This window comes from Macrotis lagotis, chromosome X (genome assembly GCF_037893015.1).
Source record: "Macrotis lagotis isolate mMagLag1 chromosome X, bilby.v1.9.chrom.fasta, whole genome shotgun sequence".
Taxonomy (NCBI): domain Eukaryota; kingdom Metazoa; phylum Chordata; class Mammalia; order Peramelemorphia; family Peramelidae; genus Macrotis; species Macrotis lagotis.
In genome coordinates this window covers 555,638,625-555,665,142 of record NC_133666.1, presented here as the reverse complement: position 1 = coordinate 555,665,142, position 26,518 = coordinate 555,638,625, and the positions used below count along the sequence as shown (strand labels likewise).

The 26,518-nt window shown below is 36.3% G+C and overlaps 1 protein-coding gene across 3 annotated transcripts in view; it reads left to right on the top strand.

The window, feature by feature from the left end:
* The window catches only part of SNX31 (sorting nexin 31), a 106,131-nt gene that overhangs the window by 42,140 nt on the left and 37,473 nt on the right, over positions 1 to 26,518 (top strand). For all 3 annotated transcript variants that reach the window (XM_074200659.1, XM_074200658.1, XM_074200657.1), the window contains exons 5-6: positions 6,987 to 7,097; positions 12,473 to 12,563. In XM_074200659.1, coding sequence (XP_074056760.1) covers positions 6,987 to 7,097; positions 12,473 to 12,563 — 202 coding nt within the window. The remainder of the gene's footprint in view (positions 1 to 6,986; positions 7,098 to 12,472; positions 12,564 to 26,518) is intronic.

Sequence of the window (26,518 nt, the reverse complement as noted above, 5' to 3'; positions counted from 1 at the left end):
CATTAAATAATTTTTTTCACTGTTTCATAATACGATTTGAGGTCTAAAAGTGTTCTTCCCCCTTCATTCATTATTTCCCTTGATAACCTAGTTCTTTTGTTCTTCCAAATGAATTTTATTATTATTTTGTCTAGCTCTGTAAATTAACCTCTTGGTAGTTATATTGATATGCCAATAAATCTCTAAATCTGTTAATTTAGCCAGTGTTGTAATTTTTATTTTATTAGTGTGACTCAAGCATCAGTCCTAAATATCCCTCTAATTATTTGAGTTTTTTCTTTAATTATTATTTTGCAATTTTAGCTATATAGGTATTGAGGAATTGACTTCCATATATTTTGTATATTTTGTAGTTGTTTTGAAGGGGACTGCTCTTTCAATTATTTCATCTTAGTTTTTATTGAGTCTATAAATTCTATTGATTTGTTTATATTTATTTGTAAGCTATTACCTTACTGAAGTTGTTACAATTTAAAAAATTTTAGTAATTGATCCTTCTCTATTTATAGTTATATATTTCCACATTGGTTTCTTTAGAAACTTACTTGTTCCACATTGCAGTTTCTTTCTGTGTCCTCTGAATATAATTTTTGATGTTTGATATTCCTCTTGGCATGATTTTTCCTATAGAATCTTTTTTTTTTTTGCAAGGCAAATGGGGTTAAGTGGCTTGCCCAAGTCCACACAGCTAGGTAATTATTAAGTGTCTGAGGCCGGATTTGAACTCAGGTACTCCTGACTCCAGGGCCGGTGCTCTATCCACTGTGCCACCTAGCCACCCCCCCATAGAATCTTTTAAAAATTTTATTTCTTTTATTAATTTATGTAAGACAATGGGGTTAAGTGCCTTGCCCAAGGTCCCAAAGCTAGGCAATTATTATGTGTCTGAGGTTGGATTTGAACTCAGGTCTTCCTGACTCCAGGGCTGGTGCTCTATCCACTATGCCACCTAGCTGCCATCTAACTGCCCCTTAGAATCTTAATTCATAAAATCCATTCTATCTTAAATTCTTACTCTTTGAAATATGCTCTACAAAAATCCAGACTGTATGTTAAATTATGTTTACCTGTCCTTTTTTTTCCCTTAACAAAAAGAACCCTTACATATAGACTTGGATCTAGTAATATTTTTCTTCAAGGATCTATCGTCACCTTACCTTTCTCGCCCTGGAACCATAATGAAATCTGTTCTGTCATGATCTCTGGGAGGGGGAGGGGAAGGGAAGACACATTTATTAAGCACCTACTATATATGCTAGACACTGTGCTAATACTTAACAAATATCTCCTTTTTTGATCCTTACAACAAATCTTAGAAGTAGATCTATTATGATTCCCATTTTTATAGTTGAAGAAACTGATAGTTTAAGTGATTTGCCAACAGTCATATGGCTAGTGAGTGTCTGAATTTTGAAGTTTGAATTCAGATGTTCCTGACTCTGAAGATCTCTGTACTATCTAGGTTTTCCTGGAAAGAGCAAGTTAATTTTTAACCCTATGGTTGCTCTCACCATCCCTGTAATTTTCTGAACAAAAATATTCCTCCTTGGTCACCAAACTCATATGTACATATATGCTCACATAATACATACACACATGTAATTTTCCCTTTTAGCTTTATAATAATACATATTTTAAAAATTAAAAATCTAATACTTATTAATATTAATTTAATAATTAAAAGTTAATAATAAAATTTAATGCATATTTACAAAAACAACTATAAATACAACACACTGCTTTTTCATTTGTCTCCCAGACTCTTAGCAAGTATTTGGCATAGAGTAAGCAATTAATAAAGGCTTTCTCTTTCATTCATTCAAAGGTTAATTATGTAACATCTATGTTAAAATGCAACAGTGTTTCTCAAACCAAAGTATACTGTAGTGTACCAATAAAATAATTTTTTTACTTTAGACCTCTTTACCTTGACTAGGTTCTTTGTTTGAGGGATAGGGAGGGAGGAGCTACAGGGGAGAGAGCTGGGGCAGGAAGTGTACAACATAGGGAACAGTCTGTTTTTAAAGTTTATGGAGTTTTAAGACATAACAGAAGTTTTGGTGAACAGCAAAAATCAGTGTTCTGTAGCCAGGAATTTGGAAGTATTTTAGAGGTGATGATAAAGGGCACTATATTTACAGTTTGTATATATTTGAATATATGTGTGTGTGTGTGTGTGTGTGTGTGTGTGTGTGTGTGTGTGTGTGTATGTATATAAAACATGGCTCTGTTTGTCTGTCTGTGTGTGTGTGATGTTTTTGTTTTTGGCCAACCCATGGGTTTAGAAGCCAGGAATTTCTGGCTCTGATAGTAGGAATATGACCCTGGACAGATTGCTTCATTTCTTTAGTCTCTTCATCTGTAATATTTATTAGTATTATTGTTTTTATTAGTATTTATAAGAGTGAACTCAAAAATCTGTTCAAGCTTTGCCACTTTATCTATGGGAAGCTAAGAATGTGTTAGGCAGGTAACAAAGGCAATGACCTTGTCTTCTGGGCTTAGTTTTGACGCAATTTACAATGGAAGGGGAGAGTTGAAAAATTAGAGAACCTAGAACTCTTGGGCAGTTATTGGGAGAAGAGCCCTTCTACTTTAGAGATTTAAATAAGAAATATAGAGAATGCTTGCCATAAGCTCGGGTCTTTTCAAAATCTTCCTATTTACTGGCTAATTTTCTACTGCTTATAAACCCATCTATGTCTTTTCTTGCCTCAAAAATACACTCCTTGATCCTTCCATTCCTGCTAAATATTGTCCTAAATCTCTTTTCCTTTCATGGATGGACCCTTTGAAAAGTCTATCTAGAATCAATGCCTCTGCTTCCTTAATTCTCAGCAATCTGGCTTCTGATGTCATCATTCAAGTGAAACTGCTCTATCCAAAGTGGCCAATGATTTCTTATTTGTCAAATTCAATGGCCTTTTCTCAGTCCTCATCCTTCTTGACCTCTCTTCAGTCTTGGATACTATTGATCATCCTTTGCTTTTTTTTAATTATATAAATATTTTATTTGTTTTTCAATTACATACAATGGTAGATTCTACCAATCATTTTTTTTGCAAAGTTTTGAAATTTACAATTCTTTCTCCCTCCCTTCCTTTCTCCCCCATGCCCCCAACAGAAGGCACTCTGATATAATCTTTACATTTGCTTCCATGATACACATAGATCCAAAATTGAATGTATTGAGAGAAGAAACAGATCCAAAAGGGAGAAAGAAAACATTAGAGATAGTAAAATTATGTAATACATGACAACCTTTAGAAATTGAAGATAAAATAATAAATAATAAAAATGGGGCAGCTAGGTGGCACAGTGGATAGAACACAGGCCCTGGAGTCAGGAGTACCTGAATTTACATCCGGCCTCAGACACTTAATAATTACCTGGATGTGTGGCCTTGGGCAAGCCACTTAACCCTTAACCTTGCAAAAAAACACCAAAAAAAAAAAAGAAATTGAAGATAATAATCTTTGGTCATCGTTTATTCCACAGTTCCTTCTCTGGATACAGATGGTATTCTCCATCACAGTTCCCCTAAAATTATCCCTGATTATTGCAACTGATGGAGTGAGCAAATCTATCAAAGTTGATCCATGTTAAGGGATCACCCTTTTCTTGATATTCTCTTCTCTCTACATTTTGATGTTACTGTTTTCTTGTGGTTCTCATACTATTTCACTGCTCCTGTTCAGTTCTGTTAGAGATCATGCCTTCTAGTCTTGGGTATTTCCTAAGATTTGTTCTAGACTCTCTTTTCATCTTTCTATACTATTTCACTTGGTGATCTCATCAACTCCCATGGAATCTTCTCAAATCTATTTATCAAATCCTCTGCCCACATAGGGTATCATATCCTTACCTTCGGGTGCTCCACTCAAAGGTGGAAACTTCACAAAATATCTTGGGGTTTACTAGTTAGATTTCTTTCTTAAGAATCATGTCTTGGGGCAGCTAGGTGGAGCAGTGGATAGAGCACCAACCCTGTAGTCAGAACTACCTGAGTTCAAATCTGACCTCAGACACTTAATAATTACCCAGCTGTGTGGCCTTGGGCAAGCCACTTAACCCCATTGCCTTGCAAAAACTAAAAAAAAAAAAAAAATCATGTCTTAAGGGGCTAGATGGTGCAATGGATAGAGGACTGGCCCTGAAGTCAGGAAGACCTGAATTCAAATTCTGCCCCAGGCACATAATTGTCTAGCCATGTGATCTTCGGCAAGTCACTTAACCCTATTGCCTTAAATAAAAAAATTAAAAAAAAGAAACGTGCCTTAAACCCAAATCATTCTGACTTTATCCCAAGCCAAGCCCCGTTTTGTCAATATTTGGATCCTGATTAACTCAGAGTGAATGTAAATAGCAATCGTCTCTGTTTTGATCAGAAATCTGATTTTTTTTTAATTAAGTAAAAGTGGACATTTTTTTTTACCTCATTTCTTTTCTTTTTTACTTTTTTTTGGTAAGGCAATGGGGTTAAGTGGCTTGCCCAAGGCCACACAGCTAGGTAATTATTAAGTGACTGAGGTGGGATTTGAACTCAGGTACTCCTGACTCCAGGGCCAGTGCTCTATGCACTGGAACACCTAGCTGTTCCTTTGCCTCATTTCTTATTCTAGCCTTAATCACTGAATGGACTTTGCATTAGTCAAACTGAGACCTGGGAAAGATCTTTTAGCTTAAAAAGGTCAAGATTTCCCACTGCATCCAGGTCCATCTCCAGTCATCTTGATCTATGGCTGGCCTCTGGACCAGATGACTCAGGAGGAAAAAGTGAGGCTGGTGACTTTGCACAGCTTCCCTCTCTTACACCCAATTCATTTACAAGTCATAGCATCACCTTCCTGATGCCATGGTCCTGTTTGAGAATGAAGGACAATCAGGCCCTAACTTCTCTCTTGAACTTTAGTCTCACATTTCCAACTTTATTGAACATCTCAGACTGTGTATTTCATAGCTACCTTAAATCAACTTACCCAAAACTGATCCCATTTCTTCCCTAATCCTCCCTTCCTCCAAACTTCCATATTACTCTTTTTTTTTCCTGTTTTTTTTTGTAAGGCAATGGGGTTAAGTGACTTTCCCAAGGCCACACAGCTAGGTAATTATTAAGTGTCTGAAGCCAGATTTGAACTCAGGTACTCCTGACTTCAGGTCCGGTGCTCTATCCATTGTGCCACCTAGCCACCCCTTCCCTATTATTCTTGAGAGTACCACCCTCCTCCTAGTTACTCAGACTCAGAACCTAGAGGTCACTCTACTCACTCTCAGTCCAATCATATCCAATCTGTTGCAGAGACCTGTTGATTTTCTCTCCATAACATCTCTCACATATGCCCCCTTCTCTCCATGGACACTGGCACCACTCTTGAACATTACCTCACACTTGGACTATTACAATAGCTTGCTGGTGGGTCTGTCTTAATTCTCTCCCTGTCCCCCCAGTCCCTCCTCTACTCAGCTGTCAAATAGATCTTCCTAAAGTAAAGTTGACTATTTCACCCTCCTATTAAATAAACTCCGGTGACTTTCCAGGTCAAATACAAATTGCCTTCAGAGTCAAATGAAAATCCTTCTGTTTAACTTTTAGAGTCCTTCATAACCTGGCCCCTTCTTTCCATTTTAATCTTCTACCATCCAATGACTCAAAGCTCCTGTTTCTTATGAAAGACACTCTATCTTCCTACTTCAGACATTTTCATTGACTATTCTCCAATCCCTGTGCATGTCTTTAAGGACCAGACAAAATTACAGCTTCCTCAAGAAGCCTTTCCCTGATCTCTCTTAATTGGTACAGTCCTTCATTATTTTCAATTTATTCTGTATTTATCTTGTTTGTTCATAATTGTTTACATGTTGCCCTACTGTATCCCCAGTTTAGAACAGTGTCTGATCAAGGCAGGCATTTAAATTCTTGTTGACTTATTGATGACTCAGCAGAAGACTTAAGTCTGAGGGCTCCATATAAATGTGAATTATATTTAATATCATTATTATTATTTTATGATGGAAGGAAGAAAAAATGTATTTATTCAGTGTCCACTATGTATCAGACAATAGACTAAGCACTTTTACAGTATTATCTCATTTGATTGTCACAATAATCCTAGGAAGCAGATACTATTGTTAATCCTAGTTCACAGTTGAGGAAACTTGGATTGAAGTTAATTGACTTGCCCAGGGTCACACTAAGTAAGGTGGAATTTGAACTTGGATCTTTCTAACTTTAGGGCTCTGTTGGTTTATTCTTAAAAGGCATTTCTTCCCATCCTCAAGATTATTAATAGTGATTTAATTATTAAATAAAGATAATAATTCTTTAATTCTTTATTATTTTAAATTTTATATATATTATAAAAGTGATTTATTTAATTTAATAAAATCTAAGGACATTTTGTCTGGGATGTTCTAAAAGGGATTCATGCTTCAAGTAGGAGTTACACTAAATTCTTTCTCATATCAAGATTTTTTGAAGACTCATTCATGGTTTTCTCTGTAGCATAGGAGGGTTGTGTTTGTGTGTATGTGTGTGTAAGATACAATGGGAAATCACTGGTGTGAAAACAAAAGGCAATGATAAAACTTCAATTTTAAAAATCAAAAATTTTGTTATTCTTGGTTCATAAATAATTGTCATTTAGATTTATAAACTCTCCAGAAAGAAGAGTTTTCTGAACATTTCAGCATTTACTTGAACATGTCATACACAGACAATCACTTAATAAATATTGTTTGATGACAAAAGCAAAAAAATGACTTTTATTAAAACATCAATCAACTAAAGGGAGTTAAAAAAAACAGATAATCTATATCTCCATCACACAGAGTAAAATATTGCTACCAACCAGTCACTAAACTTGCTTGCTTCTCATATACCTGCAGATGTATCCTAGCCTATGAAAAATTGAGGGCAGGGGAAGCTTCTGCACACTAAATAAGGGAAAGATTTTGTGAAGCTTATTTTTTTTTCCTTTTGGTTACAGGACACGTTTAATATCACCACCAAGAAAGTCTTTCTGGATATATTTCTGCCTGATGGAAGAAGTATCAGAATTGAAATTCTAACCTCTGACACCTCAGAAAGAGTCCTCGAGGTAACCAGCCTATCTACCAAGTACCAGTTATGAAACTCATAATTTTGTAGTGAAAATCAAGTTTAGCAATAATCTGATTGAGATGGTAAATTCAGTCACAGTTTGTTTATGGATCTTTCTATATGAATTTTTTCAAACGTCTAGATTTTCTGAGAAATTTGTGGTCACAGTCCATTACTAGGGAAACTTTTCAGGTTCAATATTCATATCCAGCCCAGTTTTGAGGTCTTTTCCTTGATCTTTTCATCTTGTTAACCAGAAAGCCAATGAAGTGGCTTGAAAAATAGCTAAAAGGATCAGAAACAGTAAGACTAGCTACTGTTTGTGCATACAAAGGACTTGAAGTTGACGTGGGAAAGGTTTGAGATGATTAAGATCAATAGGCTCCCAAAATGTAGAAATAATAACTCACATTTGTGTAATACTTTAAGGTTTATAAAGTACTTTTACATGTGTTACCTCATTTGATCCTCACAAAACCCAGTAAGAGAGGTTTAAATGATTTGCTAGAGGTCACACAGCTCATAAATACTGAGGCAGGATTTGAACATTTGTCTCTTAAATCCAACACCCCATCCACTGTCACCTTGGCAAAGATCCCTGAAACCAATGTCTGCTCTTGTCTGCCAGATTCTACCCACATAAACAAATCTACTTTGCTTTCATTCTAGTTTTCTGAAGGCTCTAAGGATAAGATGGAGGGAGCTTTGATGGTCTAAGGTTGTTATTTTAAGGATTAAACCAGAGCTTAAATGAAGGATATCAAAAGTGGACAGTGGACTAGGGTACAACACAAATGCATGAAAAGGGGTAGGGAAGGAGTCAGAAAAAAACATACTCATACCAAGCCAAGTACTTTAACGATGAACAGTCATATGTATTATAACATTGAAAACAACTCTTTCCACTGCAGATAAAAAAAGGGATTGGATTGTTTTTGTTCTGCTCCAACACCATATCCAGATCCTCTTAAGAATAGAGGCTTAACTAGGGTGGGACAGCTGGGACTTTGTTCCAGAGCACAGAAATTTAGAATCACTCAGAGATTCTGCTCCTTTAGTGGCAGAAGAATAATTGAACATATCACCAAGTTAGCTCAAAGGTGTACTGTGCTTTCTCTCTGTTGGCTGTAATACCCCATCTGAAATCTCTCTTCACCTTACCCTTACTCTGTTGCAATGATGTAATGACCTCAGATCTTTCTACCTATGGGGGTGAATGCCTTTAGGGTTTCTTTTTCCCAGCTGTACCAGGTAAATTGGACTGAAAAATGGATTTTTAGATGCTTTTTGTTATCTGTCCCAGATCATATTTTGTAAAACTTGCCTAAGGTATGAAAAATACAGCTCTAAGTGAGGAAACATTAAATTACTAAGAGTAGAACTAAAATGTTTCATTTAGGTACTTTTACTTTGTTGTCTTAGTAATGTTTGGGCTTTAAAATACTAGTCAAACGGAGCGGCTAGGTGGCACAGTGGATAAAGCACTGGCCCTGGAGTCAGGAGTACCTGGGTTCAAATCTGGTCTCAGATACTTAATAATTAACCTAGTTGTGTGGCCTTGGGCAAGCCACTTAACCCTATTTGCCTTGTCAAAAACCTAAAAAAAAATACTAGTCAATATTTCATTTTGAAGTAAGGCAGTGGAAATGTGTTGAGTTGGGATATAGGTTAGAAAACTGATAATTTGTGCTTATTGAAAATTATTGGCAAGTAATTTTTCCAAGCCTGTGCAGGATATACCATTCCTTTGAAGCTCTGTAATAAAAATATTTTCAGATAAGGGAAACCACCACCAGTCAACAATGATAACATTTATCATTATTATTAATATGTAAGGCAGGAGTTAGCACTATTGTCCTCAGACCAGATCTGACCAGCCGCCTGCTTTTGTATGCCCTATATAAGAATAGTTATGTTTTAAAACAAAGTTTTACATTGTTAAATAAAATGAAAAAAAAAACCTTTTAGTTCTCCAGCATAGTCAGTCAGATTTGTCTCTTAGGCTGATCCCTGCTATTGAGATTTACATTTTGCAAAGTTCTCTTCTTATCTTATCTGACCCTTATAAACCCTAGAAATTGGAGTTGAGAAAAATTAAATAACTTGGCCAAAGTTACACAACAAGTTAAATATCTGAGGCAGGATTCAAACTCAGGTTTGCCTGACCCCAAATCTGGCATGTTAACTACTATCCTAATTAGCTGCCTGTTACGATAAGGATCCTTTTTTAAAAAAGTTCAGGAGATACAGTCATTAGCCTGTTCAAAGAAGCTGTGATCATGAGAACTCAGAGCAAGCTGAAAAGGCACCTACACTTTGACTACAAACCAAGGAGATTAACCTTGGTCTCAAAATAAGCCAAAGATTTTACTGATACAGACAATGAACAGAAAGATATATCCAAAGAATCTACCATACAAAAAGGAGAAACAAATGGAGGTGTGAATAGTAACTGTTGAGAAAAGGCATTCAGTGTACATTCTGAGTCCTATCGACATCATTCAGGCTCTTTGTGTTGATTTTAGAATACTTGAACATAAAGGACAAATAGTAGTTTACTTTGAGTGCCACCCATTTGCCTGGTGTCAGGGTTTTTAAATGAGAAAATTTAATCTATTACAATAGAATGCTATATTACTGGTATGGAGGAGTAGCAACTCTCAAGAGTGCCAAAAGCTCACCAATAGCAAGTTTATTTGAAATGGCAGCCACTTGTGGGGAAAGGAGGATCACAGAATTTAGATCTGGAAGGGACCTTATGGGTCATCTGGTTCAGGGGTTTTTAACCTGTGGTCCATGGACCCCCATAAGGTCTGGTTCACTTTTTTTTTAAATTTAATATTTATCCTCATTTTGTACAAATAATTTTTTTACATTAATAAAATATTCTTGTTTAAGAGTAATTGAAATACCCCCTCCCCCCATAAATATAGACTTGCTTGAGGGATAAAGTAAAGGGGAGAGAAAAAATTAAAATAAAAAAAATAGTAATAATTGTAGGCCTGTAGATAGATTTCAGAGAATCTGTGAATTTAGATGGGGAAATACTACATCTTTATTTTCCTAATTCCACTGAAAATTTTTCATTTCTTCAATTATTTAAAAACATTTTGAGAAAGGTCTGTAGGTTTCAGCAAACTACTAAAATGATCCATGACACAAAAAAAAATATAAGAAAGCAATGGTTTTTTTTGGTTTGTTTTTGCAAGGCAGTGGGGTTAAGTGACTTTCCCACAATCATACAGCTAAGTAAATATTAAATGTCTGAGGGTGGATTTGAACTCAGGTCCTTCTGACTCCTAGGATCAGTACCATATCCACTGTACCACCTAGCTGCCCTAGACACAAAAAAATATAAGAACCCTAATCTAGTTGAATCTTGTCATTTTACAGAAGAGGACATTGAAACCTAGAGAGGTAAGTGTTTTGTCAAGGATCATTGAGGTACAGCTTGCAAAGTCAGGATTTGAACCTAGTTTTGCACTCTTTTTACAGCACCATCATGTGTTGGTCATTTGGCAGACCCAGCTGTGTGTGTGTGTTTGTATCTATATTTATGTATGCGTGTGTCTCTGTGTGTATATGTATATATGCATCTGTGTATGTATATATGTGAGTATGTGTGTGTGTTTGTGTATATATGTATATGTGTTTTGTATGTGTGTCTGTGTGTAGTATTATGATTTCATCACTGTAGGCAAGAAGCTACAAGCCTTTATGAAGTAGTTTCTAGGTGCTATATTTATCACTGGGGATACAAATAATACCAATCCCTGTTCTCAAGGAGCTTACATTCTAATTGAGGAAGACATCACACAGAAGGGAGCTGAAAATGGGAGCAAGAGGTAGTGATGAAGTCAGGAGAGGCAGAAACAGATCCAAGAGGTGAGAGAAACAAGGCAGATGGAGTTCCAGGAAGGAGCTCCCCAAAAGAAGAAAGGGGCTAGAGGGGCAGAGAGATGTATTAGGGTGAGAAGAACCTAAGAAGCATGGAGGAAATTCCAGGGTGAGAAAGCAGTTGAGGTGTGGTGGCAAAGTCTAGAGATTCATAAGCAAAACCAGGATGGGAAAATCCTTACTGAAAAATGCTCTACTGATACTTGTCTGGCCACTAGATTTCTCTGAATCTGGAAGAAAGAGCAAGGTTGACCAATTCACTCACAAATCAAACCATCACTCATACCCCAATACTATGGTGTCATCAGACATCTTCAAAAATGAAGGATAAACCACAACCAATGAACTGATGAAAAAAACCTGTTTTTTTGATGTGTGCTTGAGGCATTCACAGGATAACTTACTTAAGTATAGAAGCCAGGTCTAGAATTCTGAGGATAGCTCTCTATCTACCATAAGGGGTAAGGTAGGTAGGTGGTACAATGGAGAGAGCACCAACCTCAGAGTCAGGAGGATCTGAGTTCAAATCCACCCTCAGACACTTGACACCTAGGACCTTTGACAAGTCAACCCTGATGGCCTTGAATTCAGGGCCATTTCCAGTCATCCTGATTCATATCTGGCCACTGGACTCAGATGACTCTGGAGGAGAAAGTGAGACTGGTGATTTAGCACACCACCCCCTCCCTCAAATCTTATTCATGTGCTTGTTTTGGTTATCACCTCCCTGATGTCATAGTTTTCTTTTAGAATGAAGGACAAATATCTTCATCATTGTCATCTAGTATAGCATTCTGCTTCTCATCAGTCTTTCTAACATTCATTTTTAAAAAGTTTTTTGCAAGGCAATGGGATTAAGTGACTTGCCCAAGGTGTCTAGGTAATTATTTAACTAGGTAATTATTAAGTGTCTGAGATCAAATTTGAATTCAAGTCCTCCTGCCTCCAGGGCAGGTGCTCTATCTATTGTACCACCTAGCTGCCCCTCATCAGTCTTTCAAAAGTAGATTTTCATGAGGAATGGGTGCTATCCTATACTAGGAAGCATGGTTGGCATGCGAGTAATAAAGTGGATTAAGTGTGATATTTGTCTACTGAACTTTTCAGTAGTTGAAACTATGTATTAGTCTGTAGAGTCCAGTTCTGGACTCTTTCAGTCTTCCCCAGGCAAGAGTTGGAGGGGCAGTAGACAAGGATGACAAAGGAGACAAGTACTCCATCAAGATCTCCAAGTTCTCCATTTATTCACCAAAACACCAGTGCCTAAATTCCTTTCCAGTCTCTAATCCACACTCTTTCTCCCGTGGCACTTTGTAAAATAAGATTCTGGTGTTCAAGGGCACCAGGTGAAGATAATTCACAATTCTCCCATACACAAGGGTTCCTAACATCAGTCTGTTAACTTTTCATTGGCAGGATACTCTCAAATGCATGTTTCCCCAGGATATATACATATCTGGCATTTCTCTTTTTCAGATTGTGTCATACAAGACTGGACTGTCTCGGGAGCTTATTGGGTACTTCAGTTTGTTCCTGATCCAATTCCATAGCGATGGCACCTTATCTGGTAAGACATACAGTCAGAGGTAGGATACAATGTCTCTTAGGCATTCAAACTATTTAATTCATTTAAATGTAAGCTCCTTGTGTGTAGGGATTGTTTAACTCTTTGTATTCTCATTACCTATCACAATGTCTGGCACATAATAAATATTTGTTGATTGATTAACATGTTAGTGGTGAGGTAGGTGGTTAGGGTCCTGACACCCTTTCCAACCTTTTTTTTTTTTCCTCAGCCCATAGAAGTAAAAGAAGTTAAGTATGAGATGGGAACTGCCAATGGGTATTATCCTGGACTTGGGAAACCTGATCATTCCCATGGCTATAAATTCATTTAAATTTTTTTTTTTTTACTGGAGGGAATTTTCACTTTATTTCTCATAACTGTAAAATCACAGGTCTGGAAAGTCCTCCTCCTCCTCAAATAAACAAAAAACAAAATAAAAAAAGTGCTAGATGAGTTGGATGCCCGATGAATGATATTGTATTAGACTTCAGAGTGGTCAAAGATTGATTGCTGGTTTATAATGGCTATGGTTTGTGAAGGAGCAATTGGACCTTAAAGACTAGAATGGTATTAGGCAAAGATATAGATGACATCTAGCAATAAACTCTTTATAATGTACATCCATTTGTTTCTACCCACACCATAACATATTATGCTATCTTCTTTTTTTTAAAATAAAAGATTTTATTTATTTTGAGTTTTACAATTTTTCCCCTAATCTTGCTTCCTTCCCCCCCTCCACCCACAGAAGGCAGTCTGTAAGTCTTTACATTGTTTCCATGGTATTCATTGATCTAAGTTGAATGGGATGAGAGAGAAATCATATCCTTAAGGAAGAAAAATAAAGTATAGGAGATAGCAAAATTACATAATAAGATAACTTTTTTTTTTTTTAAATTAAAGGTAATAGTCTTTGGTCTTTGTTCAAACTCCACAATTCTTTCTCTGGATACAGATGGTATTCTCCTTCTCAGATAGCCCAGAATTATGCCTGATTGTTGCACTGAAGGAATGAGCAAGTCCATTAAGGTTGACCATCACCCCCATGTTGCTGTTAGGGTGTACAGTGTTCTTCTGGTTCTGCTCATCTCACTCAGCATCAGTTCATTCAAATCCTTCCAGGCTTCCTTGAATTCCCATCCCTCCTGGTTTCTAATAGAACAGTAGTATTCCATGACATACATATACCATAGTTTGCTAAGCCATTCCCCAATTGAAGGACATTTACTTAATTTCCAATTCTTTGCCACCACAAACAGAGCTGCTATGATTATTTTTGTACAAGTGGTGTTTTTTACCCTTTTCATAAACTCTTCAGGGTAAATTCATTTAAATCTTAACCCATTGACCCTAAAGATCATTCTTCTAATAAAACATTTATTTAGTGCCTTCTATGAGATAGGTTCTAGAGATACAAAAACAAATGGAACAGTCTGTCTGGGAGAACTACAAACACTTTTTTTGTCCCTAGTCCACATCCATTGATTCTACCTTGAGAAGGGAAAATGTGATGAGTTTTTCTCTCTTAGCAGGGCCCCTATCATCATATATAATAGAGAACTAGACCAGCACAAACTTGTCTTTATTCTCTTCAGCTGATTTTACAGAATCTGAGATGGGAGAGACCTCATGAATTGTCTAATTCTCCCAAAGCAGAAACTGGCTATGTAGCATCCTTAGCAAGTTGCCATCCAATTCCTGCTTTGTGGAGAGGAATTGGACACTGATCAGTGGATCTCCAAGGAAGACTCCTCCCACGGCAATCCATTCTACTTTTGAGTAGCACTAAATTGTTAGGAAGTTTTCCCTTAAATCAAGTCTCTGTCTTTACAACTTGTACTTACTCAGGAATACCTTGGTAGGAAGTCTCCATTCACCACCCATAGCCAATAAGAGGGTTTGTCTGTGTGTTTGTGTGTGTGTGTGTGTGAGACAGCAATATATTTCCTATCACTAAGAAATCAAACCTCCATGTCATATTTGTAATCTCTGTCCTCATTCACTTACATATTTCCTTCTCTCCAGATACTCTGTATTATATGTCCACAGCAATATCACTTAAGAATCTCCCATCATCTTCTGATAGCTGTCTTTGCTTTCTGTTTCTATATGGCTTTTAAAACTCTTAAGTTGGTCAAAGAAGTCCTTGTCCACTGCTCATCATCCAATTCTTCCTCACAGTATTTACCCCCTGCCAGTTCATGGATTTTCTCATATGAGTTTATTTTATTTATATAAAATACTGTTCTGTGATTCCTATAATCTTTTTTTTATTCCTTTGGAATAAATATGCCCTTTCAGAACCATATTCCATTCACGAATCTCATCACAGGATGTGTCAGTGATACTTATCCTTTACCTCTTGATAGCTCACCTTCTTCATTATCGATAATTTGGACAATGGATACAAACATTATAAAACCATGACTTTTATTCCTTGATTTCCTTTTTGGACACTATATCCTATATCCTATTGATGTTCTTTTTTGATCTTACTCTAGTTTGGAAGACATACCTTGGCAATTGTTCCATTCTCTTTCTACTTCAATTTAAAAATTCACAACTGGAAAAATCTTTGTAACTATCTCTTGTTAGGTTGACTCCATTCTGAGTCAAGAAGCTATCATTCCTCTATTCATTTATGATGAAAATTTGTTCATGTCATTGAATTACACCGTGTTACAGTTTCAGCTTGTTTGTGAACAGATTGTTAAGAGATGGTATGGCATAGGAGATAGGTGGTCAGTCTGGGAGTTAGAAAAACATCAGTTCAAGCCTTTACCTATCCCAGATATGTGACTAGCCATATGCAAGCCTGCCAACCTCTTAAAACCATTGCCAACAACCCTCTAAGACTAGAAGGTTCTGATCTGAGGTAGTGAGTACTGAACAAGTATGAATTTCAGAGTTATTGCCATCTTGCAGGAGCTTGAGTTTCTGGACATCATGAAATCCAGAAGAACAGTTAGGTAGGAAATAAACCTTTTTTTTTTTACATTTAAATTTTTAAAAATTGATATTGAGGGAATTTTTAAAAATTAAATATTTTATTCATTTATTTTCCCAACTATTTGGAATGGGAGTTTTCAACAATCATTTTTTTGTAAGGTTTTGAGTTTTGCATTTTTCTCCCTCCCCCCCCTTCCTTTCCCCTTCCTCCTGACAGAAAGCAGTCTAACAAGGCCATACATATATAATCAAGCTAAACATAAATACCTGTTAGTTATGTTGTGAGAGAAGAATCAAATAAAAATGGAGAAGAAACATATTACGTTAGACAACTTTCAAAAATTGAAGATCATAAGTTTTGGTCTGCATTTAAACTCCATGGATCTTTTGAAGGGAATTTTCTTAACTGAAGTTCCCAGATCCTTAGAATCATAGTTTGAGACTCCCTCCCCTGCACCAGCAAAAGTGCTGAGGAAGGAAGAGAGGGGTTAGTTACCCAGTCTTTTGAGTGATGGTATGATGTCCCATGTTGAGTATGCCTAGTAAGAAAGAATAATTAATGTAGCAATTTTTAATACTATTATAATAAATACAGTCTTCTATTTTTTTGTTCAGCTGTGTTTTTGGAAACTAACACAAAGCAGAAACTTCAAAGAGCAAATTAACATTCCAATGTACCATTTTCCTTGCCTCAAAACTTGCAGCCATCTCTTTGTTGTAGGTGTTAATTAATGTAGCTATGCCACAAAGGAAAGCTGTTGTGAAGTGCCACAGGAATGTCCCCATATTTTGGAAGAGGCCTAAGATTTAGGGCACCATTAAGCCTGGTTCCTAAGTGAGATCAGATGTTAGCTTTTTTTTAAATTTTATTTAAGGCAATAGGGTTGTGACTAGGAAATTATTAAGCGTCAGAGACTGGATTTGAACTCAGATCCTTCTGACTCCATGGCTGGTGCTCTATCCACTTTGACACCTAGCTGCCACATTAGCTATGTTTTTTTTAACAGTGTTATGACTGTGATCTGGGCAAAGTCACTTAACCATGTTAGTCCTTAACTTCTCCTATAAAATAGGAGGATACTATATTATCCACACAAATTATAAGGCTTTATTGGGTACTGAGGGATTATAGGAGATGGTTTGGACTTCAAAGTTGCAAAGAAGGAGAGGTAGAATAAAATACAGTATTATCAATTAAGGGAATTGAAGAATTCACAAACATGGAAATGTGCATTTTTAGGTGATGACAAGATTGAATGTATGAAAATCTTTATGACTGAAGTACAGTGAAGGCACAGTCATGTGAAATTAGTAAATTAAAACATGAGGAGAGTTTTTGAGAGAGTAGCAGTATAATATAGTCCATCCTCAACATTTGCCCATTTAATTCCTGGGATTTCAAAGAATTGCATGATTTTATTTGTAACTTCATATTCACTTTCCTGTTGGCAACTCTATATATTTGTGGGTTAATTCACAGTAGAGAAAAAAAAAAGAGAGAGACATGATGTATGCAGGTTTGTGGAGCAACTGGTTTCCTGCCAGACACTTCACTGGTCTTGTTCACCTACAGTTGTAAAGAGCTTGCTGATCATTTGTTGCATGTTTTCATTGCCTTTAAACCTCAAGTTTTGTGTTGCAATTATGCCCCCAAAGCATAGTGCAAGTCCTTTGGACTCTAAGGTTTGACAGCAGTGATTAATTAAAATTCCAGCAACTTCTCCCTTGGTTTTCTGTTTTGTTTTTGTTTTTGGTTTTTATAAGGCAATGGAGTTAAGTGGCTTGCCCAAGGCCACACAGCTAGGTAATTATTAAGTGGCTGAGACCAGATTTGAACTCAGGTCCTCCTGACTCCAGGGCTGGTGCTCTATCCACTACACCACCTATCTGCCCCCTCCCTTGGTTTTCAAAGGATGGCCAAAGTAGAGAGATTTACAGCAGTATAGTATAACAGTACAGTGTCCTCATAGCACTATATAAGACAGTGGAAGGTTATAGGTTAAAAAATATTTTAGTTTTAAGAATTTTATTTGCTATACAGTATTTAATGGTACTAGGGGCAACCAGATAGCACAATGAATAGTATACTTGGCCTGGAATCAGGAAGTTCTGCTTTCAAATCTGGACTTAGACACTGACTAGCTCTATGACCCTAAGCAAATCTTTTAACCTTTTTTACTTCTGTTTCCTTATATGTAAAATGAGATGGAGAAGGAAATGGCTAACCATTCAGTATCTCTGATGAAAAAACTCCAAATTGGTTCATGAAGAGTCCATGACTGAAATGACTGAATGATAGCAACAAATATTTGATACTGTAGATTTTCATGTGTTATAAAAAGTGAATACTGTCTGAGATCGTTTGTTTTTTTAAAATTGAAATGTTAACATAAAAGGTCACAGAATTCTAGGGAATTTCTAACAAAAATGTTTTGTATGTTACCAGTTTTATTTTGTATGCTACATTTTGTGGATTATTTTATGTTTGCCAAGTTAGAAAAAGTACATATTATCAAAAAATAATGTTTATTGTAAAGAATTATATGCAGATAAAGTGAATTTTCGGTAATCTCTAGCAAAAGATTACTGGTTTTGGTGGTCACAGGATCATAACCCTCTATTTCCAATAGGTTCAGTATATCAACATTTGTATTTTTAATTTGTGCACCATTTTCTATTATCCCTGTGAAAGTTGAGGATTCACTATACATATTCACATATGCTATTATGAGAGAAAGAGTTAAGAAGGAGAGAAAAACTATGATTACCAAATTCACTGATCTTTTTTCAGTTTTCAATTTCTCTATATGCTTTTGACATTGTCAATCTCTCATCCTTTATTTTTTAATTTTCTTTGTTTTTTTAAAATTTTCAGTTGTTTAAATATTTTATTTTTGTCCCAATTACTCTAATTTTTCTACATTTATTCTTTTTCAGCCTTTCAAATTCCATATTTTCTACCATCTTCCTTTCCCTCCCCCCCTCCCCATGGCAGTGAACAATCTTATAAAGGTTGAACATGCACACTTGGGTACACTTAGCCATCTTGTGAAAAAAATGAATTAGAACTAAGGGGGGGAACCACTCCTCTATTTCTTTAAGCTCTCTTCTCTAGGATTTCAGGATACTACTCTCTCCTGGTTCCCTTTCCTATCGGATTACTTCCTTTCAATCCCTTTTGCTGGAACTTTCTCTAAGTGATAACTACTAACCATGAGTATCATACCCATAGGAATCTGTCCTAGGTCTTCTTTTCTTCTGTTTCACTCAGTTATCTCATTAGCTCATATAAAATAAATTATCTCTATACCCCAATTCTTATACTTATCCAATCCTCACTTCATTGCTGGCCTCCATTTTTAAAATTTATTTTTATTTATTTTTTTAGAAAGATTTTATTTATTTTGAGTTTTACGATTTTTCCCCCATTTGTGCTTCCCTCCCCCCACCCCCACAGAAGGCATTCTATTAGTCTTTACATTGTTTCCATGGTATACATTGATCTCAGTTGAATGTGATGACAGAGAAATCATATTCTAGTTCCTTTTTTTTTTTTAAGATTTTTGCAAGGCAAACAGGGTTAAGTGGCTTGCCCAAGACTGCACAGCTAGGCAATTATTAAGTGTCTGAGGCCAGATTTGAACTCAGGTACTCCTGACTCCAGGACCAGTGCTCTATCCACTGTGCCACCAAGTTGCCCTGAGAAATCATATTTTTAAGGACAAAAAATAAAGTATGAGATAGCAAAACTAAATAATAAGATAACGGTTGTTTTCTCTAATTTGAAGGTAATAGTCTTTGGTCTTTGTTCAAACTCTATGATTCTTTCTCTGGATACAGATGGTATTCTCCATTGCAGATACCCCCAAATTGTCCCTGGTTGTTGCACTGAAGGGATGAGCGAGTCTATCAAGGTTGATCATCACCATGTTGCTATTAGAGTGGACAATGTTTTTCTGGTTCTGCTCATCTCACTCAGCATCAGTTCATTCAAATCCTTCCAGGCTTCCCTGAAATCCCATCCCTCCTGGTTTCTAATAGAACAATAGTATTTTATGACATACATATACCACATTTTGTTAAGCCATTCCTCAATTGAAGTACATTCACTTAGTTTCCAATTCTTGGGGCGACTAGGTGGCAAAGTGGATATAGCACCGGCCCTGGAGTCAGGAGTACCAGAGTTCAAATCTGGCCTCAGACACTTAATAATTACCTAGCTGTGCGGCCTTGGGAAAGCCACTCAACCCCATTGCCTTGCAGAAACCTAAAAAAAAAAAAAATTCTAATTCCTTGCCACCACAAAAAGAGCTGCTATGAATATTTTTGTACAAGTGATGTTTTTACCCTTTTTTTCATAATCTCTTCAGGGTATAGACCCAGTAGTGGTATTGGTGGATTAAAGGGTATGCACATTTTTTTGCCTTTTGGGCATAATTCCAAATTGCTCTCCAGAAATGTTGGATGAGTTCACAGCTCCACCAACAATGTATTAGTGTCCCAGATTTCCTACATCCCTTCACACTTTGACTATTGTCCTTTCTGATCATATTGGCTAGTTTGAGAGGTGTGAGATGCTTCAATTTGCATTTCTCTAATAAGTAAATTTGGAACTATTTTTCATATGACTATGGATTGCTTTGATTTCCTCTTCTGTAAATTGCCTTTGCATATCCTTTGACCATTTGTCAATTGGGGAATGGCTTTTTTTTTGAAAATTTGACTCAGTTCTCTGTATATTTTAGAAATTAATCCTTTGACAGAACTACTAGTTGTAAAAAATTGTTTCCCAGTTTACTACATTTCTTTTGATCTTTTTTTTTTTAGGTTTTTTCAAGGCAATGGAGTTGAGTGGCTTGCCCAAGGCCGCACAGCTAGGTAATTATTAAGTGTCTGAGGCCGGATTTGAGCCCAGGTACTCCTGACTCCAGGGCCGGTGCTCTATCCACTGTGCCACCTAGCTGCCCCATCTTTTGATCATGATTACAGTGGTTTTGTCTGTGTAAAAACTTTTTAATGTAATCAAAATTATATAATTTGTTTTTAATGATGTTCTCTGTCTCATCTTTGATCATAAACTGCTTCCCTTTCCATAGATCTGGCAGGTAAACTAGTCCTTAATCTTGGGGGGGCTAGGTGGCGCAATGGATAGAGCACCGGCCCTGGAGTCAGGAGTACCTGGGCTCAAATCCGGCCTCAGACACTTAATAATTACCTAGCTGTGTGGCCTTGGGCAAGCCACTCAACCCCATTTGCCTTGAAAAAATTCTAAAAAAAAAAACACCCCAAAACAAACAAACTAGTACTTGATCTTCTAGTTTGCTTATAGTATTGTTTTTTATGTCTAAATCTTGTATCCATTTGGATCTTATCTTGGTTTCTTCCATACTAACTTCCAATTTTCCCAACAGTTTTTATCAAAGAGAGAGTTTTTATCCCAATAGCTGGATTCTTTGGGTTTATCAAACAGCAGATTACTTTTCATTTCCTACTATTGCACCTAGTCTATTCCAGTGATCCACCACTCTATTTCTTAGCCAGTACTAGCCAGTTTTGATGACTGATGCTTTATAATATAATTTTAGGTTTGGTAAGGCTAAGCCACCTACTTTTGCACTTTTTTTCATTGAATCCCTGGAAATTCTTGACTTTTTATTTCTCCATATAATTTTACTTACAACTTTTTCTAACTCATTAAAGTAATTTTTTGGAATTTTGATTGGTAGGGCACTAAACAAGTAGTTTAGGGATATAGTATATCTTTAAATGCTTACATGAATAAATTAGAGAAAGAAGAAATCAGTGAACTAAATATGTAACTAAAAAAATTAGAGAAAGAACAAATTAAAACCCCCAATTAAATATCAAATTAAAAATTCTAAAAATTAAAGAAGAAATTAATCAAATCAAAAGCAAGAAAACTATTGAACTAATAAATAAAACCAAGAACTGGTTTTATGAAAAAAACCCCAATAAAATTGATAAACCTCTGGTCAATTTGATTAAAAAAAGAAAGAAGAAAACCAAATTGCTAGTATCATAAATGAAAAAAGGTGAACTCACCACCAATGAGGAGGAAATTAAAGTAATAATTTGGAATTATTTTGCCCAACTCTATGCCAATAAATTTGACAATCTAAGTGAAATGGATGAATATTTACAAAACTATAAGTTTACTCAGGTTAAATGAAGAAGAAATTAAAAACCTAAATAACTCTATCTCGGAAAAAGAAATTCAACAAGTCTTTATTGAACTCCCTAAGAAAAAATCTCCAGAGCCAGATGGATTCACAATTGAATTCTATCAAACATTTAAGGAACAATTGGTTCCAATTTTCTATAAACTGTTTGGAAAAATGGGTGAAGACAGAACTCTGCCTAACTCTTTCTATGACACCAGTATGATGTTGATACCTAAACCAGGAAAAGTTAAAACAGAGAAAGAAAATTATAGAACTATCTCCCTCATGTATATAGATGCAAAAATCTTAAGTAAACTCTTAGTAAAACAATTATAAGTTATCACTAGAATAATACATTATGATCAAATAGGATTTATCCCAGGAATGCAGGGTTGGTTCAATATTAGGAAAACTGTTAGGTATGTTATTGATGAGCTTTTGACAAAATACAGCACCCATTCCTACTAAAAACACTAGAGAGTGTAGGAATAAATGGATTGTTCCTCAGAATAATAAGCAATATCTATCTGAAACCATCAACAAGCATTATATGCAACAGGGTAGGCTAGAGGCATTTCCAATAAGATCAGACTTGAAACAAGGACGCCCATTATCACCACTACTATTTAATATTGTGTTGGAAATGTTAGCTTCCAGCAATCAGAAAAAGAAATTGAAGGAATTAGAATTGGGAAGGAAGAGACAAAACTCTCACTCTTTGCAGATGACATGATGGTCTACCTAGAGAATCCCAAAATCATCTAAAAAACTACTAGAAATAATTAGCAACTTTAGTAAAGTATCAGGATATAAAATAAACCCTCATAAATCCTCAACATTTCTATATATGACTAGAAAGATAGAGCAGAAAGAGCTAGAAAGAGAAATCCCATTCAAAATAACCTCAGACAATATAAAATTACCTAGGAGTCCACCTGCCAAGGCAGACTCAAAAAACTTTTTGAAAACAATTACAAAATACTTCTCACACAAATAAAATCAGATTTAAATAACTAGGCAAACATCAACTGTTGATAGGTTGAACTAATATAATAAAAATGGCCTCCAGTCTTAGACATCTTAAATGCAATGTGTTCAAAATAAATTCACTTAGCCACAGCCATCCCCTCTTCCTAACTTTCTGATTTCTTTTGAGGGTATCACTATCCTCCCAATTACTGAGACTTACAACACAGGTGTCATCCTTGATTTCTCATTTTCTCTCACTCCCTAAATCTAATCCATTGCCAAATTCTGTTGATTCTACCTTTACAAAATTTCTCATATATTCCTCCTCTCTTCTGACACTCCTACCATCTTAGTGAGGGTACTCATCACCTCATGTGTTGGACTATTGCAATAAATTGCTATTGGTCTGCCTTCCACAATCCTCTCCCCATTCTAGTTCATTCTCCCCCAACTTTCAAAGTGATCTTTCTAAAGCATGACTGACCATGTTATAACATTCTTGCAACTCAATAAACTCCAATGGCTCCTTATTGCCTCTAGGATGAAAAATAAAATTCTCTGTTTAACTTTCATAGGACCTTATAACCTAGAACTCACCCCACTCCCACTTCTTGTATGTTACACCTTTCTTTCCCCCCAATCCTGTGTGATTCAGTGATTCGAAGTCCCTGACTTTCTTGCTTCAAATAAAACATTCCATCTTCAGATTAAAGGCATTTCATTGGCTGTCCTCTAAGCTTAATGGCCTTTTTCATCATCTCTGCTCCTTGGATTTCCTGACTTCCTTTCAGTCCTAACTAAAATCCCACATTACTTGTTGGTTGTCCCCAATTTATCTTCTGTATTACTTGTTTGTATGACATTGTTTACGTATTATCTTCCCACTAGACTGTGGAGCTCTTTGAAGGAAAGAAATAAACCTTTAATAAGTACCTGGCTGACCCAGTGCTAGAATAATGAACGAGTCAGAAAGACCTGAGTTCAAATCCACCCTCAAGTACTCATTAGCTTTGTGACCCTGGGCAAGTCACTTAACTTTTCTTTGCCATAATCTACTGCTCCAGTGTTTTTGCCAAGAAAATTCCATGAACAGTATGGTACATAGGGTCACAATGAGTCAGACATGACTCAACAATAGTATATGTTGGGCACTGTTTACAATTGATTTTATTAGATGATCAGATTAATTCTTGGCTATTATTATCTCCATTTTACTGTTGAGGAAACTAGTGAGTGTCTGAGGCCATATTTGAACTGAAATCTTGGACTCTAGAACCAGGTTCCACTGTGCCATGGAGCTACTTCTTAGTAGCTCCTGTCTTAGACTTTTCTCTGTCTCTAATACTTAGTGCAGTGCCTATAACATCTAAGATGCTTTAAAAATGTTTAACTGAGCAGCATAAAATTACAGAATTGGAAGGAATCTCTGAGTTTATCCCATCCAGCTCTTAGCAAAGAATGATTCCCATCTCTAACTTCCTCAAGTGGTCATCTAGCCTCTGCTTAATGACTTTCAGGGATGGAGACCTTCCAAGACAACTCATTCTATTTTGGATAGTTCTCTTTGCTGGGAAAGTTTTCCTTATATTGAAATATGCCTCCCTAAAATTTTTCCTTTGTTGTTTAGCAGTTTTTCAGTCATGCCCAACTTTTCATGACCTTATTTGAAGCATTCATGGCAAGGAATGGTATGCCATTTCCTTCTCTAGCTCATTTCACGATGAGGAAACTGAGGTAATAGGGTTTAATTACTTGCCCAGAGTCACACAACTTTTAAGTGTCAGAGGTTAGATTTGAACTCAGGTCTTCCTGACTTCAGACCTGATGCTCTATGTTTTGCAACACTTGACTTCTGGCAAATCCCTGTTCTATATATTGACCCCTCAGATATTGAAAGGAAACTACTACAAGCACTCCATTTCCCAAGTTTTTTTGAGGAACCCACTTCTCTTTTTTGTTTTTTTGTTTATTTGTTTATTTAGTTACACATTACTAAAATAGTCTTGTTGTAAGAGTAAACATAATACCCCTTCCCCCAAACAATAGAAGAACATCATGAAAAATAAAGTGAGAGAAAAAGAAGAAAAAAATTGTACTTCAGTCTGTGTTTGAATTATATCAGCTCTGTCTCTGGGATGGATTGCATTCTTCATCATGCCCATCAGAGAAGTTGCTTCCATATTTTTTTCCCCACAGTTGCTATTGCTAATTGTATTTCCCTGCATCCATTCCTCCCCACTCCCATTTATTCTATTCTCTTTCTCCTTTCACTTTTTTCCCTCCTCAAAAGTGTGTTATGGGGCAGCCAAGTGATGCAGAGGACCTTGGGACCAGGAGGACCTAAGCTCAAGTTCTGCTTGAGACACCCAACTACCCCCAGCCTTGTGACCCCGGACAGGCCACCCAATCCTACCACCTTGTAAAAAACAAAAAAAAAATGGGTTGTATCTGACTGTCTTCTCCCTTGATCTTCCCTCTCCTCTATCACCTATACACCCCTTCCCTCCTCTGGTCCCCTTTCTCACACCCCCTTGTTCTCTTTTTTCCTCTAGGGTAAGATCCACTGCTCTTTTCAACATTGAATATCTGCAATTCTTCCATCTTCCTGTGGAAGGATTTTGAATTCTTTCTTGATTATGGTTTCCCTTCTTAGAATAGCTCGGCATCTAGGTGGACCTGGAGTCAGAGAGAACAGAATTCAAATTTAGCCTCAGACACTTAGTGACTGTGTGAACCTGGGCAGGTCACTTAACCTCTGTCTGCCACAGTTACCTCATTTATAAAATGGTAATAATAACAACAACCTCCCAAGGTTGTGAGGATAAAATGAAGTATTTGGAAAGTGCTTTGCAAATCTTAAGGAACTTTATGGATACTAGTAATAATAATAATAATAATTATAATTATAATAATAATGTCATTAAAATGAGATAGCTAAATCTTGAGTACAGTGCTACAAATATGTTTTGACCTAGTCAGGTCAAGACTATCTGAACACAAGCTTCACAGGTAGCCTGAGACCAGGGTAACTTTTTTGGCAGCCATGTCACATTATTGACTTATGTCTAACTTAAACCTGTAGGTCTTTTGAAAACACATAAAGTATTTTATAATTTCATCTCTTTGAACAGCCTTTTTTTTTTTTAAACCCAAGCTCAGGAATTTATATTTATCCTTTCAATTTCATCTTGTTAGCTTCAACCTATTAAGATCTTTTGGCTCTTAATTTTGTTATCCAGTGTAGTATATTATTATTTCCCCCAGCTGTGTGTCAAAACTTTATTGCAAATAGGGGAGAAACTATGAGGAAGTAACTTATTTTCCCTTTGTGAACAAACTGACTTGACTAAGGAAAGGGGAATTCAAATACACCTCCCTTCCCTATAACCAGACTATTTGTCAGCAAGCGTTTCTTTCTTTTTCTTTTTTTTTTTGTAAAGCAATGGGGTTAAGTGACTTGACCAAGGTCACACAGCTAATTATTAAGTGTCTGAGACTGAATTTGAACACAGTAAGGAGAGGGTTGAAACTGGGAGACCAATCAATTATTGCAATGATCCAGCAGTGAGATGAACCATGGTGGCAGCTGTGGGGGTGTGTGAGAGAACCTGAAATATGTGAGAGATATTAGGAAGATAGGAATGATAAACCTTGACTATTAATTGGATATATGCAAGAGAGAAGTCCAATATAACACTGAAGTTGTGAACCTGGGAGGATAGCGATCCCCTTGACAGTATTAAGTAAGTTTGGAAGAAGGGAAGGTTAGAGGGGAAAGATAATGAGTTCTCTTTTGGACATGTTGGGTTTGAGATACCTAGGAAACAGCCAGTTCAAGAAGCCCACATTGATATA